The following is a 17,172-nucleotide window of genomic DNA, read 5'->3' as shown; positions in this document are numbered from 1 at the left end:
GGAATCTTAATAGAAGGGACTTGTAACTCAAACTTCTGAGGTCTGGTACCTTTTCATAGAAAAAAAAAGAAAGAAATATATATATATATATTAAAAGGATCACTGTAAACATGCATTGTCTCGCCGCACGTCTTCGTTCATTTGCGTGCTTCACAGACTGACGCACCACCACGCGATGAAAGGCGTATCTTCCTCCATGACGACCAGCGTTACCGAGAGAGGGGGGGGGGGTATAAAAAGCGGACCTATAGTCGTCTTGTTTTCAAGTATCCTCTGTATTTATACAGGCACTGGTAATAATTCTCTGTCAGACGTGCTGGGGAGCGTCACTTCTGCTTTAATGCGCGGATAGCTCACCTGAGCTGCAGCGGTGGCGTAGCGGTAGAACATCCGCCTCGCATGCAAGAGGACCGGGGTTCAAATCCCGGTGCCGCGCAATTCTCCACCGGATTAAAAAAAAAAAAAAAAATCCGCGTGTTGATGGAATTGCATAAATAGGTTTGGGGTGCGACCTGATGCCAGTGAACGCCTCCGGCAACGCACTCCCTCATCAGAACAGGAGTTGGCCACCCTGGTGCAGTAATTGGCCGCAACCTCTCATGATAAGCTCCACAAAACCCCGGCCCTCAGTCACCGCCGGCTGCGGAACAACTGACCACGGCGGCGGTCAGACCTGTGACGCAGCAGGGGGTGCTAAGAAAGCCTGGCTCCGCTGGACAGGCCGCCATTGGAAACTGACCCTGGCAACGTTTAATGCTAGAACCCTAGCTAGTGAAGCTAGTTTAGCAGTGCTGTTAGAGGAACTAGAGGGCATGAAATGGGATGTATAATGCTTAGTGAGGCTAGGAGGCCGAATGAGACATATACTGTACTGAAGGATGGGCATGTACTGTGTTACCGAGGTTTACCGGAGAGGCGAGAACTAGGAGTAGGTTTCCTTGTCAATAAGTACATAGCGGGTAATATCGATGAATTCTATAGTATTAATGAGAGGGTGGCAGGCATTGTAATTAGGCTTAATAAGCGGTATAAACTGAAGGTTGTACAGGCCTATGCACCTACATGTAGTTATGATGACCAGGCAGTTGAAAGCTTCTACGAAGATGTAGAATCGGCAATGCGAAAAGTAAAGACGCAGTATACTGTACTAATGGGCGACTTCAATGCCAAGGTTGGGAAAAAGCAGGCAGGAGACAAGGCGGTAGGTGACTATGGCATTGGCTCTAGGAATAGCAGGGGGGAGTTACTAGTTGAGTTTGCAGAGCGCAATAACTTACAAATCATGAATACCTTCCTCAGCAAACGGAAGAACCGGAAATGGACATGGAAAAGTCCTAACGAGGAGACTAAAAATGAAATCGACTTCATAATGTGTTCGACCCCCGCCATTATGCAAGATGTAGAGGTAATCGGGAAAGTGCGATGCAGTGACCACAGGATGGTGAGGTCCCGAATTAGCCTAAATCTGAAGAAGGAACGCAACAGATTAGTAAGAAAGAAACCCATCAACGAATTAGCGGTAAGGGGGAGGGCAGAAGAGTTCAGGACCTCGCTACAGAATAGGTATTCAGCTCTAACCGAGGATGGCAACATTACCGTAGAAGCAAGGAACAATAATTTCAGAGATATCATTACTGAGTGCGCGGTAGAAGTAGGCGGTAGGATAGTTAGAGATGATACCGGTAAGCTGTCCAAGGAGACGAAAGATTTGATTAAGAAACGCCAGAGTATGAAAGCTTCCAATCCAACAGACCGGATCGAATTGGCCGAGATATCAAAGCTAATCAATAAGCGCAAGGTGGCCGATTAAGGAAGTATAACATGGAGAAAATTGAGCATGCTGTAAAGGACGGGGGAAGCCTTAAAGCGGTAAAGAAGAAATTGGGCATAGGCAAAAACCAGATGTATGCGATAAGGGACAAGGCGGGCAACGTCATCACGAATATGGACAAGAAAGTCAAAGTAGCCGAGGAATTCTATACAAATCTCTACAGTAGCCAAAGTAGTCAGGAACGTAAGAGATTGGCGGTAGGGAAAAACATTCAGACGTTCCACCAGTGACGAAGGACGAGGTCAAGAAAGCATTAGAAACTATGAAAAGGGGGAAATCAGCTGGAGAGGATCAGATAACTACGGATTTGCTGAAGGACAGGGGGGATATCGTGTTAGAAAAACTGGCCACCTTGTATACGCAGTGCCTGGTGTCATCGACGGTACCGGAACCATGGAAGAATGCAAACATTATCCTCATTCATAAGAAAGGGGACTCTAAGGACCTTAAAAATTACAGACCAATCAGCTTACTGTCTGTTACGTATAAGGTATTTACTAAGGTAATCGCTAATAGAATCAGGATAACCTTAGACTTCAATCAAGCAAAGGATCAAGCAGGGTTTCGGAAACTGTACTCTACTATCGATCATATCCATACCATCAATCAGGTGAGAGAAAAATGCTCGGAATATAACCAGCCCTTATACATAGCATTCATTGATTACGAAAAAGCATTTGACTCAGTTGAAACCTCGGCGGTGATGCAGGCATTGCGAAATCAGGGGGTAGACGAGCCGTACGTGAAAGTGCTGGAAGATATATACAGTGGCTGCACAGCAACCATAGTTCTGCATAAAGAAAGTAACAAAATTCCCATAAAGAAAGGTGTTAGGCAAGGAGACACAATCTCCCCAGTACTATTCACAGCTCGCTTAGTGGAAGTATTCAGAGACTTGGAATGGGAGCAGTTAGGGATAAGGGTTGATGGGGAATACCTCAGTAATCTGCGATTTGCTGATGACATTGCCTTGCTAAGCAACTCGGGAGATGAACTACAAATAATGATTGATGACCTAGACAGGAAAAGTAGAAAGGTAGGCTTGAAAATCAATATGCAGACGACTAAGGTAATGTTCAACAGCCTCGGGAAGGAACAGCAGTTTACATTAGGTAGCGAAGTACTGGAAGTAGTAGGCGAATATGTCTACTTAGGACAGGTAGTAACCGCAGATCCGGACCATGAAAAGGAAATAACAAGAACAATAAGATTGGGATGGAGCGCATTTGGCAAGCACTCGCAGATTATGTCTAGCAGCTTACCGGTATCGCTGAAGAGGAAAGTATATAACAGTTGCATCTTACCTGTACTCACCTATAGCGCCGAAACGTGGAGGCTAACCAAGAGAGTTCTACTTAAAGGGGTCATGCAATGCCTAAAACGGGGTAAAGCAAATCGGTCGAGAGATAAGTACTCCCTCACAGGTCAATTCACCGCAAGAATTTTTTAGCTAGCTTCATTAACACCATAGATATCGGCGATTAAAAATGGCGCTCCTCCTCGCTCCCCTCAACTCAACACTCCGAGACACCAGAAAAAAACGAAGAAAAGCTCGGGAACTCCGCCCCGCTAGCCCCGCCCACGAAGCTTCATCGGGTGACGCTCGGTTCTGAGACTTCCGGTCGTCGCCCATGCATTCACGGTCTCTGCCTTTCCCGTCCCGACTGCGTTTGCATAGCTTTCAACCTTGTCTGCTGTCTTCCTCGGCCGCCGGTGTCTTCAGTTTCTTGACCTCTCGGAATTGTGTGCGACAGCGTTCGCGAGCGCATACCTGCAGGTGGGAGTCCACACATACCGGCGGCCGCCGCGGAGGGAGCACTTTCCTTCATATCCCTGTCCCATTCAGCGCAAATTAGCGTGCACTCCTGCCGAGCACGGCTTTCTACAAGACCGGTTTCTTCTCTCGCGCTGCCTGGGTCAGTCTCTTTGGTACCGTCTTCTGCGGTTTGACCAACGGCGGCCGGTGACCCCTCGCGGAGTTGACGCGATAGCATCGACTCTGCATGGATGCTGGCAGACGATCGAGCGTGCGAGTTGCCCGCGTGCAAACATATGTCGTCGTCACTTTTAGTCCGGAGCTGCTTTCATTATGGTCGGCGAGAGGCATCTCTTGTGCATAACGAATGGAATGTATACGCGTACGTATCACCGACGAGAGCACGGACTGATGATCACTACAGAGTTGATATCGGATGACAGGTGAGCACGAATTATTCGTCTGCAAATCTTAAAATTGAGGTTAACAAAAAGGATAGTGTATTTTTTTTTTTGACGTCCTTTCGCACATCGTATAGGAAGTGCCAATGCGCAGCGTGCACGCGTGTTTATCTCATGTGTACGCATCGTCCGAGCCAGAATCGACGGTGCAAAACATCAGCAAAGCAGCTCGGCACATTCAGTTCGGCAGCGCAGGTTGTCACTGATTTTCGCACCGACACGCAAGAATTGTGCACATGAGCATGCGAGCGGCTACGCTAGAGACGCAGGGAAGCGGGTGATTCCAAAACGCCGTCCGCCGTGGCTTCAACGCAAATAAGGCCTAGCGACGACCAGGGAGCAGCGCACGATCGGAGTGCCGTCGGTTGCAGCGCCCGCGGACGGCATCTCTGCGGTAACCTGGCGACATCCGGTGCTGTACATAAGCGGTGCGAATTTGTGTACTTTCGCGCTGAAGCTGAGGACAGACCTTTTTTGACGCACGTTTCACTTACACGAAGGTGATGCTGCCTTTTTAATCGGTACGGTGTTGAATCGGACCTGCGTGCTCTTTTCGCACTGCTGCACCGACGCGCACTTTCAATCGGATGCCACCACCTTTTTGGTTAACATCGCGAACCAAAGCGCCAAGCTCGGGTTCACGCATGCATTGCAGCACTCGAGCAGACGACTTTCGCAGCTACCGGAAGTGTGTCAGTGACGTAGTGGGCGTCGCGGCCTGTCACTCTGGGACTGGTGACGTAGGAAATCACGGCAGAATAGTCCCACATTTCGCCGCCACGCGGAAATGGCGCAGCCCGCGAATTTCAAAAAACGCTGTTTTTAAAAATTAATAACAAATCGCTGGATTTTTTCCGATGAGTTTTACTTTGAACGAATGCTCGGAAGCATTTGTTCTGCGCATTGAAAACGTTTGTCAGTGACCTTTCTAGCCGTTTCATGCCCCCTTTAAGTTGAGGACAACCCAGAGGGCTATGGAACGAAAAATGGTAGGGGTAACATTAAGAGATAGGAAGCGTGCAGAGTGGGTCAGAGCTCAAGTTACCGACATTCTAGTGCAAATTAAGAAGAAGAAATGGACATGGGCAGGACATGTAGTGTGAAGAGAGGATAACCGATGGTCGCTTAGGGTAACAAACTGGATTCCAAGGGAAGGAAAGCGTAGCAGAGGGCGGCAGAAATTTAGGTGGGCGGATGAGATTAAGAAGTTCGCAGGGGTCAAGTGGATGCAGCTAGCACAGAACCGGGTTAAGTGGAGAAATATGGGAGAGGCCTTCGCCCTGCAGTGGTTATAGTCAGGCTGATGATGATGATGATGATGATGAGGATCACTGTAGAATCTCGGTACTATATACACAATAACGAATTTTTCATATTCTATCAACGCAGAAAGCCCTCATCCACATTGCCTGCCGGTCTTCTGCAGCCTATCAACATACCCCTCGAACCCTTCTATCGTGTCGGACTAGACCTCCTCTGACCTTTTCAGACGTCCAGTTCCGGCAACCGCTGGATTGCTGTCGCAACCAACTACGCCACCAGATATGCTATCACACGTGCATTACCAACCAGTTGCGCCACCGATGTCGCCGATTTCCTGCTTCAAAATGTCATCCTTCACCACAGTGCTCCACGCCAATTGCTGACAGACCGCGGCCGCTACTTTTTCTTCCGGGTAGTTGACGACATACTCCGGTCCTGTTCCACGCAACATAAGCTCACTACAGCATACCATCCTCAAAGAACGGGCTTACTGAGCAGCTGAACAGGACCCTCACTGACATGCTATCTATGTACGTCGCACCCAACCATCGTGATTGGGACAATGCCTTGCCCTATGTAACAATTGCTTACAATTCGTCGCGACACGACACCACAGGCTATTCGCCATTCTATCTTCTATTTGGTCGACCTTCTGCATTGCCAATGGATACACTGCTGCCGCCATCTTTGGAGTCGACCCCGAAGTAAGCACGTGACGACATCACCCATACAACTATGGCCCGCGAAATCGCCCGCGACCGTCTCACCGCCTCCCAGCCCTACCAGAAGTCTGTTTATGACCGCCGGCATCGCCCAGTACACTATGCGCCAGGATCACTCGCTCTCGTTTGGTCTCCTCCTTGGTGTGTCAGTCTTTCTGAGAAGCTCCTTTGCCAGTGCAATGGCCCTTATCGTGTGCTCCATCAGGTGACCGACGTGACATATGAGGTTGCTCCTCTTGATTCTTCAACATCATCCACCCGCCCTGCCACCGACGTTGTTCATGTAGTTCGCCTCAAGCCGTACCATGCACCTGATCCGTCTTCTACTTAGCACCGGGACAGTGCTTTCGCCGCCGGGAGTTATGTAAAGAGACGACGACGACAAAGTGCTGTGCTCGCATGTGGAAGGTGGAGAACGACGAAGTGTGTGTGATTCGTGCTGGGCGCCGCTGGCATGAAGTTGTTAGTCTGGTCAGCTACCTCTTTGTAAATATCTGTAAATATATCTGTGTATCTACGTTACAATATTTACAAATAATTTAAAAATCCCCACCAGACTTCCAACATTCTCAATGTAAAAATAATTCAGAACAACAAATTTCAACATAGCGTTTATTTCAGAATAACATACGTAATTTATTTTCTCTTCTTTAAAGGGACACTACGGCACTTTTAGCAAAAATCGGGCTTTCAGCAGAAACCCACAGTTGTTCATGCTGCGAACTCAAATATCGGATTGAAATTGGGAAGTAAAAAGTAAAAATAGCCTTTTTTTCAGCAGAAATGCGCAGCCCGCATGACTGGGCTTACCACGGGTCGCGCCACCTCCTGTGATTGGCCAAGACTGCGTGAAGACATTTTGAGGACTGAGAAGCTGCCGATGCGGCTCCGTCATTGTGCTGCGTGCTGATCGCAGCTATTTACGGCTTTGTAAAAGTTATTATGGCATGCCAGTTCCACCCGAATGATTATCGGGGGTTTCACTGCATATATTCGTACCAGATGCGCCCATAAACGATGCAGCACTTATGTTGTGGGGCGCAGGGGCTTTTCATGAAAACTTTCTGTGGTATACAGTAAGGCATTTTGAAAAGTAGTGTGTGTCATTATTAGCTGAAACGGTATGACCCTCAGCGAAACCTCAGCATGCATATTCCTGGGAAGGAAGGGCAGCTAACAATGCACTAGCCGACTACCTCAGTCCCAGGTCTCCCACTGCACCTGAAAAGTCCGTGAAAAAAGGTCCCACGGCATGGCTTACCAAATTCTACTTTGAGTTCCAGGCATCCTACCTTTATGGAAAGGGTGAAGTAATACAAAGCAGTACACCAGACAAATGATCAGTAAGCGAAGTGCGGTTGCCGAGCTCTGCGATGCATGCAAGGCACTGATGGAGCTATTGCGCTGGAGATCAAGTCAAACCCACGCAGAATGTAGAGAACCTTTCCCTTTTATCGTACACTCACAATCTAAGTTTAGTGAACTGATGGCCGACGTATGTTGAATGCCAAGCTGCAGGTCCACCGCACCAATGCCTTCATGAGAAAACAGTGTTCAAGAATGTGTTTTCTTACAAAAGCCTTGCCGGTTTATAATTTAATTTGCATCCCCAAAGAAGACTGGACTATGTAAAATGACGAGCCAGCAACGAGTGCAAAATCACGAGGCCATATATGAACAACTTTGAAGCTTGATTTCTTAGACGCATTGAACCAAACCTCACTCAGTGCGCTCCATACCTGAATGCACCCATACTGAGCTGAGAAGTACACGCCTTATCTTCTAATAATGTTCCCGTGGGGGTTCCACAAACATATCAGGCGCGTGTCATGCTGGAAAGGATTTCGCAAAGCCTTCACAACCTAGCTGCGACACAACAGTTATCTGCTCGTTCGCAAAGGATCATCAGCGTGTGCGGCTGACGACATGTCTGATGTTTAGCATAAAAGCCGTTGTGTGTACCTTTGCGCAAAAAAAAAAAAAAGAAAAGAAAAAAAAAAAAAGGACACACAAGTACAGCCACGTGCCAATGCTGCCTGCCCGTCCCATCGCAAGTTTGCGCTCCGTGGACAGACCGACGCTAAAAGCGAACAGATGCTAAACGCGGCGGTTCGCACACAAATGATACCTGAATAGTCAGAAAGTAATGGAACTACAATCAGACGTATAAGCCCTTACATCTCTTTTCTTTCTTTAATAAACGTGATTCTAGGCAATGGTGACTGGCACGACTCTTTTGTACAAGGAAATGGAATGAAACACGTCATGGTTCAGCTAGAAATCAGAAAAAAACTGCATGTAGTCACAATCACGAAAATGCTTCCAGTAGAATGTTTCCTGTGGTCAGCTCGAATTTATTTCTTTTCTCAGCAGCGTCTCAATGCGCCGTGAGCTTTTGACATTGCGAGATACGATGGAAGACGACACTTTCGTGACCACAGCTGCTCGTGCATCTGAACAAGTACAAAACAGTGTTGCATCCGGCGCACAACACTAAGCTGACATGTTTTGTACGTCCACAATGAATGTAAGACGAGGAACAGCGGATGCCAAAAGCTCCCTCGGGTAATTCTGAATGCCTCCGGCTCCTAAAGTGGCAGAACAACGAACGGTAAGAGCGAAGTTTCTCTTTCTACTTTCCTCCTCTGTAGCAGTTGCACGGGTTGCGGGAGATTTGAATTGAGTGTTTTCAGTCGGCGATTGCGCACGTGTTTTATATATAATCGAAAAAATAACTTCACATACCTGATCGACAAGTAACCTATTTCAAAAATCTAGAGTACTAGCACATTTTAAAACTGCCGCAGTGTCCCTTTAATCAAGGTATAACGAATTCGGCTAAAATTAACAGTGCTACAACATTTACATGAAACAGAAACTGCCAACTCCTAGCACCACTACGAAGTTGCAGTTTAATATGCAGTAGCCAGCAGGCCTAGCTGCTTGCCACTTTATCTTTTTTCTCTTTGTGTGTCTTGAGTCGTGCGTCGGTCGGTTGTGTGTGCTATTCACATGTGCGGTCAGGTAATGTTTGTTGCGGGGTGACCTTCCTGCGAAGTTTGTGAGAGACCGACAATGAATGCAGCCAGCAACGGTGCCAAACAGAAGAAAAAGCAGTTTTTGCTGCAGGAAAAATTGGACATACAGTAATCCTCAATGTAACAAACCGCCATGAAGCAAATTCCTCAATAAAGTTTTTTTAATTCCCCGACACTGCACCCACTGAAGTGCATGCATTTGAAAACTCCATATAACAAACCTGCCGCGATGGTTGACCTTGACAAAACAAATTCGAAGTACCGACTATCTCTTAGCTAGCACTGATTACTGGAAATTGGTAGAACCCTGCAAGTTTCATTCGATAAAACACGAACTGGTGTGAGAGGAGCGTCTACGACAGCAACGAGCGCTACATTGCGCTGTGCTTGAGCAGTCTTGTTGCTTTTGAAATGCACCACTACAAAACTTCATGCTTAAAAGCAGCGGAAAATAACAGAACAAAGAAAAATGACGGCAAGAGCAGTATGTGTCCACTGCTGGCACGTGGTTGCTCGCAACGCCCGCACATCGGTAGAGGAGAGAACAGCGAAGAGCGCTGGCAACGCGAAGCAGTCGGTTTGCTGGGGCAACAGTGGTGGATGAATGGGAACATGCACGAATTCACAGGTGCTTCCTCGCTCTGCAGCGGCGCAAACCAGAAAAAGCGCGTGCTCTACCCAAAACTGACAAGACTGACTCCTCCGTCAGCCTCCTTTCCCCGCTTCATCGTAGACTAGGTGCGAGCCACAGCAGAGATGGAGGCTGCCACCGCAATTGCACCACGCCCTCAGTGCGATCGCAAAACTTTGCACCGCTTTTGTAACCTCGAGCAATTCTGATTTCATGTAAATACTTTCAAAATGGTTTTCCTTACAATCAATTCTTAATCTGGATTTCGTTAAGCCTTTTGAGCCTCCATGCGAAAACTGCATAAAACGAAAACCTGTATGTAGAAAAAAATCATGGACATTTTATAACTTTGTTATAACCATGTTTAACTGTATTGTAAGAAATCGACGTAGAACAAAAAGCAAATCGACCCATGCAGACAGTGTGGCATTGCCCCAATGACCGTCGCAACCATTCTGAAAGACTGGGACAAGATTGTAAATCTTACTGAACACTAAACAAAATAAGGTCACATCAAAATCCGATGCTTTAATGCACATGAACAAAGTCTGCCCTTTCATCTCTCGTACAATGACATAGCCGATGAGGTGCTGCGTTAATCTGTCATGTGTACTGCACATGCCAAAAGAAAATCACCGATTTCTTCAAATAAAGCAGCTTTGAAGCTAGTGTAACATTTTAATCTGAGGTTTTTGCTTGTCTACAAACACAGATCACGGCCGGTCTCGAGGGAGAGAGCGTTTCTCTTCTCTTACGGCCTCTCCAATGGGGTCTGTTTCCACCGCCCCACTGCTGCTCCTCCGCTACAGCCGTTCACGCGCAAGGGAAACGCGCGCTCGCTTTTAGCTTTGCCCGCGTCAGTTGCAACCGGCAGGTCCTGATATTTCGCCTCTTATAGTTTATGCAGTCCGTCATCAACATCGAACATTTATCGTGTACGAGGAATAAAATACAGTGAACAATCCGCTCACGCGCGCGCTCCTTCATCAGTGCGGCCGTGCACGGTCGAATGAAGCTTTGGGTACACTTCAACATTTTTTACCGCTAAGTTTTGTACAAAACTAAATTTACCAGGCTATGCAATCTGCCTTTGAATGTTTTAAGCAGGTGTAGCGCGACCTGACGTGAGTGCATGGTGAACTGTTGGGTGGAGATTCTGTCAACCGCTACCGTTTTCGTTTAGATCAGAAGAGGCACCGGCAAAAATTCATGGCGCGTCTCAGATTCAGAGTAAAGAACAAAAATTTACTCATATAGTAAAAATTTCATTTGTCTGTGGCGTGGGTTGTTCTAGCTTCGTTCAAAACACATCAGTCGGTTGAAAGACCGAAGATGTATATATATATATATAGTCTCGCGACTACTTTTAATCGAGGAAATGGGCATAAACAGTTAAGCAGAATCGAAAAGAGCGGCAAACAATAAAAAAATTGTCCTTCAAAGTTACACATTGCACTATATACTCATCAACTCATCAAAATGCGACCTGCGTCTAGAAAATTCAGGCTCAAAATCTTCCTGCACGGCTTGTGCACATAAGGAGTTGGCCTCTCGGTCTTCTCCGTCACTTTCTTGGTATAATTAATTGAGAAGAATTCTGAGAAATTTTTCAAATATCAAAGAAGCGGACCTAATAATATAGCTGTTGTCAATTCCTTTCGGGCAACTCAGTGTTGAGTTCTGAAATGCTGATTGAATCAGGATCTTAAAGGCCCACTGTCCACCCTCCGGTCGAAAATATTTTCTTCCCCGGTGACTGTGAGACTTCGCCCCTAGAACGCAAGGCCGCAAAATGTTTTTGAAAAGAGTAACTAATAACGCAGTTACAGCCACCGCAATCACCCGATTCTGTCATGCTTCTCTCCTTCCGTTCCCTTGCAAAAGGTTTTTCACTCTCCTGCCCGAGGTCGTCTAGCCTCCGCAAGACAAATTCCCCTTCCTCCTCCGCGTTTGGCGGGAGGTGGGGCGGGAGGTGGGGCGTGGCACTCCGTGAGCGCGAAAAAAAAAAAACGGCCGAGGGAGCGCACGCCGCTGGATTCAGCCTGGCCGTGGCGAGGGAAAAGCGCGCAGCGAGCGGTAGACACCCATCCTTCTCCCGTCAGTCAGCGAGACGGACTAATGGACGTCGTCCGCGGTATGTACGTCATTACTGTGGCCCGTCGGGCCAGCGCAGGAAACGGGGAAGCTGGCTTCCCAAAGGAGAGCATGCGAGAGCTTTGAATTGTATTTTCGATGCTTTGAGGCGCGCGTCACTGTAGCGTTTTGCACAGACTATCTCCGGTACCTGATCGAAACACTGGGCTCCTTTGCTTATAAGGGCCTTCCCTGGACAGTGGCCCTTTAAGTACTTCGAGTACATTTGTGCGTAGTAGGTGCACGGCAGCTTTTTCGAGAAAAAAAAAAGCTTGTCCAATAGGGCAACAAGCTCTGGTTTCGGATAATGCAGTCCACTAGAACATTGTCCTCGTAGAAGAGCTACCGTACTACATGGGGCTGCTTCTTTCGCTAGTTTCAAGAATAGCGCAAGCGTCACACCCGAAGTTGATTAACTAAATGATATATCCAGCGACGTAAGGTGAACCGGAATATGTGACAGTGGGAAATGGAATGGTAGGAGATGCCATCACTTCCTTCAGTGCCTTGATTTTGCTCTCAGATGAAACGCCCGTCTTGACAATGTAGTCATGTGCCGCTAGCTGTCACGGCCCTCGCATCTAGCATATGTGATTCCCTTCCGCATATTAACCTTACTTTCCTGAAGAGATCAATGGGTCGCTATATAAGGCTTGAAATGAGTCTTCAGTGAGAGTATACTTCTTTAACGCTTTAGAAGTTTCTTGTATACTTTCGATATAGCAGGTGAACTCATTTGTAAGTCACTGCATAGAGTATCACCTTCATCATTTATTGGCCTTTTTTTACCACTTTGAGCACAAGTGGTGTCATGAATATCAAACTATATTTTGTTTTCATAATAAGCATAATATCATGTAAAAATTTCATTAAAACAATGTTTATTTGCAAAATTAAAATAATGTTTATAATACCACACATTGCCTAATATATGAATTGTAATAACATTTAAAATTCAACCATAGAACGTTTACTTTGACTGTTATACTAATACTTTATATCAAGCAAGCATTTTGCAATTTACATTACATTTTTATGAAATTATTTTCATCTTAGGTGCTACATGAATGGTTTCGCATCTAGCGCTGAAAAACGGTTTTGCTGTTGCAGACGATTTGCTGTCATGTTAGCCTTGAAGAAGCTTCGATGTGATCACTGCTCATTCAGTTTTCTTTTTGTTCCTATTCTTGTACAGGCTTGGGGAAAATTCGGATTAAAATGGACAAAAGTAGCTACCGTGCCGCAGTGTATGTCATGCTTGAACGTTTGCTGAACGACAGTGTTTTTTATATCCGTTCACGTGTTGTACGCTGACGACATGCCGCTGCAGTATCTACCTTCTGTGCTCTTTAATTTCGGGGCTGCACTCACCACGAAACTCGCGAGCGACAGCGCGAAACCAGGCAAAAGCCACCTGCCGCCGCTGAAGCAGACGCGGAGCGAACAGTGAGCAGGTCGCGCCCCTTGCAGTGGCGGAGAGCGTAACTCAAGGAGAAAAGTTCCCATTGTTCCCGCGACGATTGAGAAGGCCGTAAGAAAGAGCGCGCGCTCTCTCCCTCGAGAGCGGCCGTGCACTGAGATTGAGAAGGCCGCCGTAAGAAAGAGCGCGCGCTCTCTCCCTCGAGAGCGGCCGTGCATAGATAGATGTTTATGCCAAGGTGAGTCATTTTCATATCTAGGTTCGACACTGGCTTACTTATAAAAGCAAATTCGACTAGGAAACATTTATTTCGTCACAAAAGGAAAAATGCAGATGATGCAAGCTAAGTAGCTATCAGTCCATGGCTGACAGTGATCTGAGTAGCCAATTCAATGAGCTGGGTTTGAACTCCGAGGTCTGAGCTAACCAACATGGCCTCCCATTGCTCAAGAGTAGGAACTTGAATTAGCGATTCCAGGGGCGACTCCTCTTTACAATTACACAATATGTGATCATCAGTGGCTATTTCACCATATAGTGCGTATTCCTGGTCGTAATCATCGGGCAGAATTTTGACAAGTAAGAAGTCGTAAAGGATCGCGTCTGGAGCTGCGGTTTGAACTCCGAGGTCTGAGCTAACCTACATGGCCTCCCATTGCTCATGGTCTCCTGAGGAGACCACCTGGAGGCAGCTCCAGACGCGATCCTTCACGACTTCTTACTTGCCAAAATTCTGCCCCGATGATTACGACCAGGAATACGCACTATATGGTGAAATAGCCACTGATGATCACATATTGTGTAATTGTAAAGAGGAGTCGCCCCTGGAATCGCTAATGCAAGTTCCTACTCTTGAGCAATGGGAGGCCATGTTGGTTAGCTCAGACCTCTGAGTTCAAACCCGGCTCATTGAATTGGCTACTCAGATCACTGTCAGCCATGGACCGGGACTCTCCTGTTTCTTATCTAAGGCTTTGACTGGAGGGGGGAATATCCTCCTTTTTAACTTAAAATGATTAGTAATGTATTGAAATGATGGTAGGTAAGTTTTCCATCACAACACTTCAAAATAACATGAATTTTGGCAGACCCAGATGAATCATTATACAGAGATTTGACTGTATTGTAAAGTAGCAGCAAAGACTCTACAGAGCAGTTTTTTATATGCATTGATAAAACCACTAAGTGACCGAGATTTTCCTGTTGTCACGCATTCCTCCGATAGATGAAAATGAACACAGAAAAAAATTGAGGAATGTCCCTCGCATAACTATCACTGTGGGAAACTTTACATACTTGAAGTGCCAACAGCTGTGCACCACACTCACCACTGTCCTCAGCTTGTGCGCCTTCAGAGTCTCGAGGCAGGTGAGGTAGCAACTATGGAGCTTGGCTTCGTTCTCACCAACTGGGCCAACCGTATGGATGACATCTGACGGAAAAGAACCGATGTGAAGCAGAATCATGCGAAGGACAACCTTTGGACAAGTCTAGGTTTCACTTCAGCAAACTTTTTTCCATTTTTCTCATGCCTTCATTGGCAAAGTTGAATGAAACTCATCTGACAAACGTTGAGGTCAAACAACAACCTTTACCACAGTAACGAAAATTGGTGACTGTTCCCTGCTGAATCATAAGCACCGCTATCACCCCTTGCAAACAGTGTAGTTGCGTGATAACTTTGCCAGACAGACTTCAATCAGGCATCATCAAAAGTGTCTCATGAAATAAATAATTAGACCTCTCTTGACAAAAAGCAGTCAGACTTTATCCACATTATCTTGCTGTGGTCTTATAACCACAAACTATGCTGGTGCTGTTATGCCACAACTGTTCAAGCCCAACGTGAGTGCATCGTCTACTCGTTACTCAGAAATACTTGATGCCAGACACTGTAACCTCTGAACCTGCTCCACGCATCTCATCAGATTACCATGATTATCTGCCCAGGTATGGTATGTTAACCTAACTTGCATCCACTTCAGTGACAACCACAAGTGGAAGACACGTAAGTCGTGAAACTGTGCTCAAACAGCTCTTCTCTAAAGTTTGCTTTCAATGCACATTTGGTGCAGCATGTATACAGTACAGTATAGATTTATGACTTATAAAGATACAACATTGATAAACAACCTAATTTCACTTCCACTTCCTTCTCTAGCAGGCTAGAATGGTTTGCTTTGGTTAAAAAGGGGTTTAATGTCCCAAAGCGATTAAGGCTATGAGAGGCAACATAATAGATGGCTATGGAGAAATTTCGACTACCTGAGTTCTTTAATGTGCACTGACATCGCAAAGCAAACGGGCACTTTCGCCTCCATCAAAAAGTGGTTGCCACCGCTGGGATTCGAACCGGCATCCTTGGGCACAGTAGCTGAGCGCCCTAACCAATGCAGCACCACAGGGGGTTCGGCTAGAATAGATATACATTTTTACTGCGAAAGCAATACTACGCCAGGTCTAACCGCTTGTCATCGTTGTCATCGAAGAAGAAGAAGAAGAACACTCGGTCACCCGCAGCTAATACTTTCGCTCCACATTCAGTTCAGCAGCGTTGAATCCTTCTCATTTTTATTTATTCCGTACAGCTGACCTTGCACAGGTCCAAGCAGGGTGATAAAGTGCAACAATATTACAAATTAATACAATGCCTCAATCAGTGAAAATAGGCAATAACGCATCATTACAAATGTTTATAGCATAAGGAAAAAATGAAAGCCTGAATATATCAGACTGTGCAAAATAAGCTGGGTTGAGTATGCCTAAATGTGAATGAAAGGTGAAGTGCTAGATTTCTATTAGAAAGCAAGAAATGTAACAGCAATCGCAGGTTCTTCTTTGCTGTTCAAGAAGTTTATTGTCATGATACAGTTGGCTCTCAATAATTTGAAGCCAAAAAGCACCAAAGATTTGGTTAATTTAATGTGAAGTTCAAATTAAAGTAGGTGGCTAAATTTTATTTTCACTCTGAGCTTACAGGACCAAAGCTCTCATTCAAAATAACCAGAAGTCGAAAAGAGTCCACTATACCTGTCAACAGCTGAGCCAAAAATGCTTTTTGCTTTCTGCGCTCACTATCAATAGGCCAGCTTTCTGCAGTATTTTATTACACCAAATTTCAATGGGTCTCCCTATATATATATATATATATAGGCCAGCTTTCCTATATATATATATATATATATATATATATATATATATATATATATATATATATATATATATATATATATATATACCAGGTGTCCCAGCTAACTTGAACCAAGGGTTACAAAATAATATATTTGAGGTAGGTCAGTGAAACCAGTTGCATACAACTACCAGCCTGCTTGCGCACTACAGGCAATTTTTTGTTTCGCAATTAGTTAATTGGCTAATTATGTTAATTTTTCTAATTTAATAAATATTCACCTTAGACCAAAAATGTGAATTGGAAAGTTGTAGAGCACCTTCAGAAACCCCCATTCCATTAATTGCGATAAAGAAAGTCTCACGTGTATCTTTTTTTCCGGGCTCAAAAAAAAGCCCACGAAATACAAATAATACCACGTGACTAGCGCATTTGAGCGCAGCGATCGTGGTGCTCTCAGTCGTGGTTTGAGCGAACGAAATCAGCTGCGGCCGTGACCCGATGGTCCCGTTGCAGCGGCAGGCAGAAATGTTGGCGATGGTTGGAGCGAGCTCGAGCTCGCCCGTCGTTCCCGCGATCTTGGCCAGGCCTGTGCACCGCAGCAGCCTACATCACGACAGGCGGATGACGATAAAACCGGCAAATGAAGGTGCAGCGCTAATTTCAGTCGAGTCAGATGTCATCTCGCCCCTTTACCCAAGCCTGTATGCGCAGATTCAGTGGCTGATACCTTGTCGCTCATCCGTTTGCCGTAAAGTTCGCTGATGGGAGAGAAGGAGAGTTTGTT

General features: G+C 45.9%; 1 protein-coding gene across 4 annotated transcripts in view; it reads right to left on the bottom strand.

The window, feature by feature from the left end:
- Positions 1 to 17,172, bottom strand: part of LOC146175419 (uncharacterized) — a 50,520-nt gene that overhangs the window by 20,400 nt on the left and 12,948 nt on the right. For all 4 annotated transcript variants that reach the window (XM_084581756.1, XM_084581757.1, XM_084581755.1 and 1 more), the window contains one exon: positions 14,584 to 14,687. In XM_084581756.1, coding sequence (XP_084437882.1) covers positions 14,584 to 14,687 — 104 coding nt within the window. The remainder of the gene's footprint in view (positions 1 to 14,583; positions 14,688 to 17,172) is intronic.

Source organism: Amblyomma maculatum, chromosome 10, assembly GCF_055883805.1.
Source record: "Amblyomma maculatum isolate TAMU_Amacu chromosome 10, ASM5588380v1, whole genome shotgun sequence".
Lineage (NCBI taxonomy): Eukaryota > Metazoa > Arthropoda > Arachnida > Ixodida > Ixodidae > Amblyomma > Amblyomma maculatum.
Note: the sequence above shows the minus strand (reverse complement) of the source record. Positions and strands in the feature narration are given on the sequence as shown.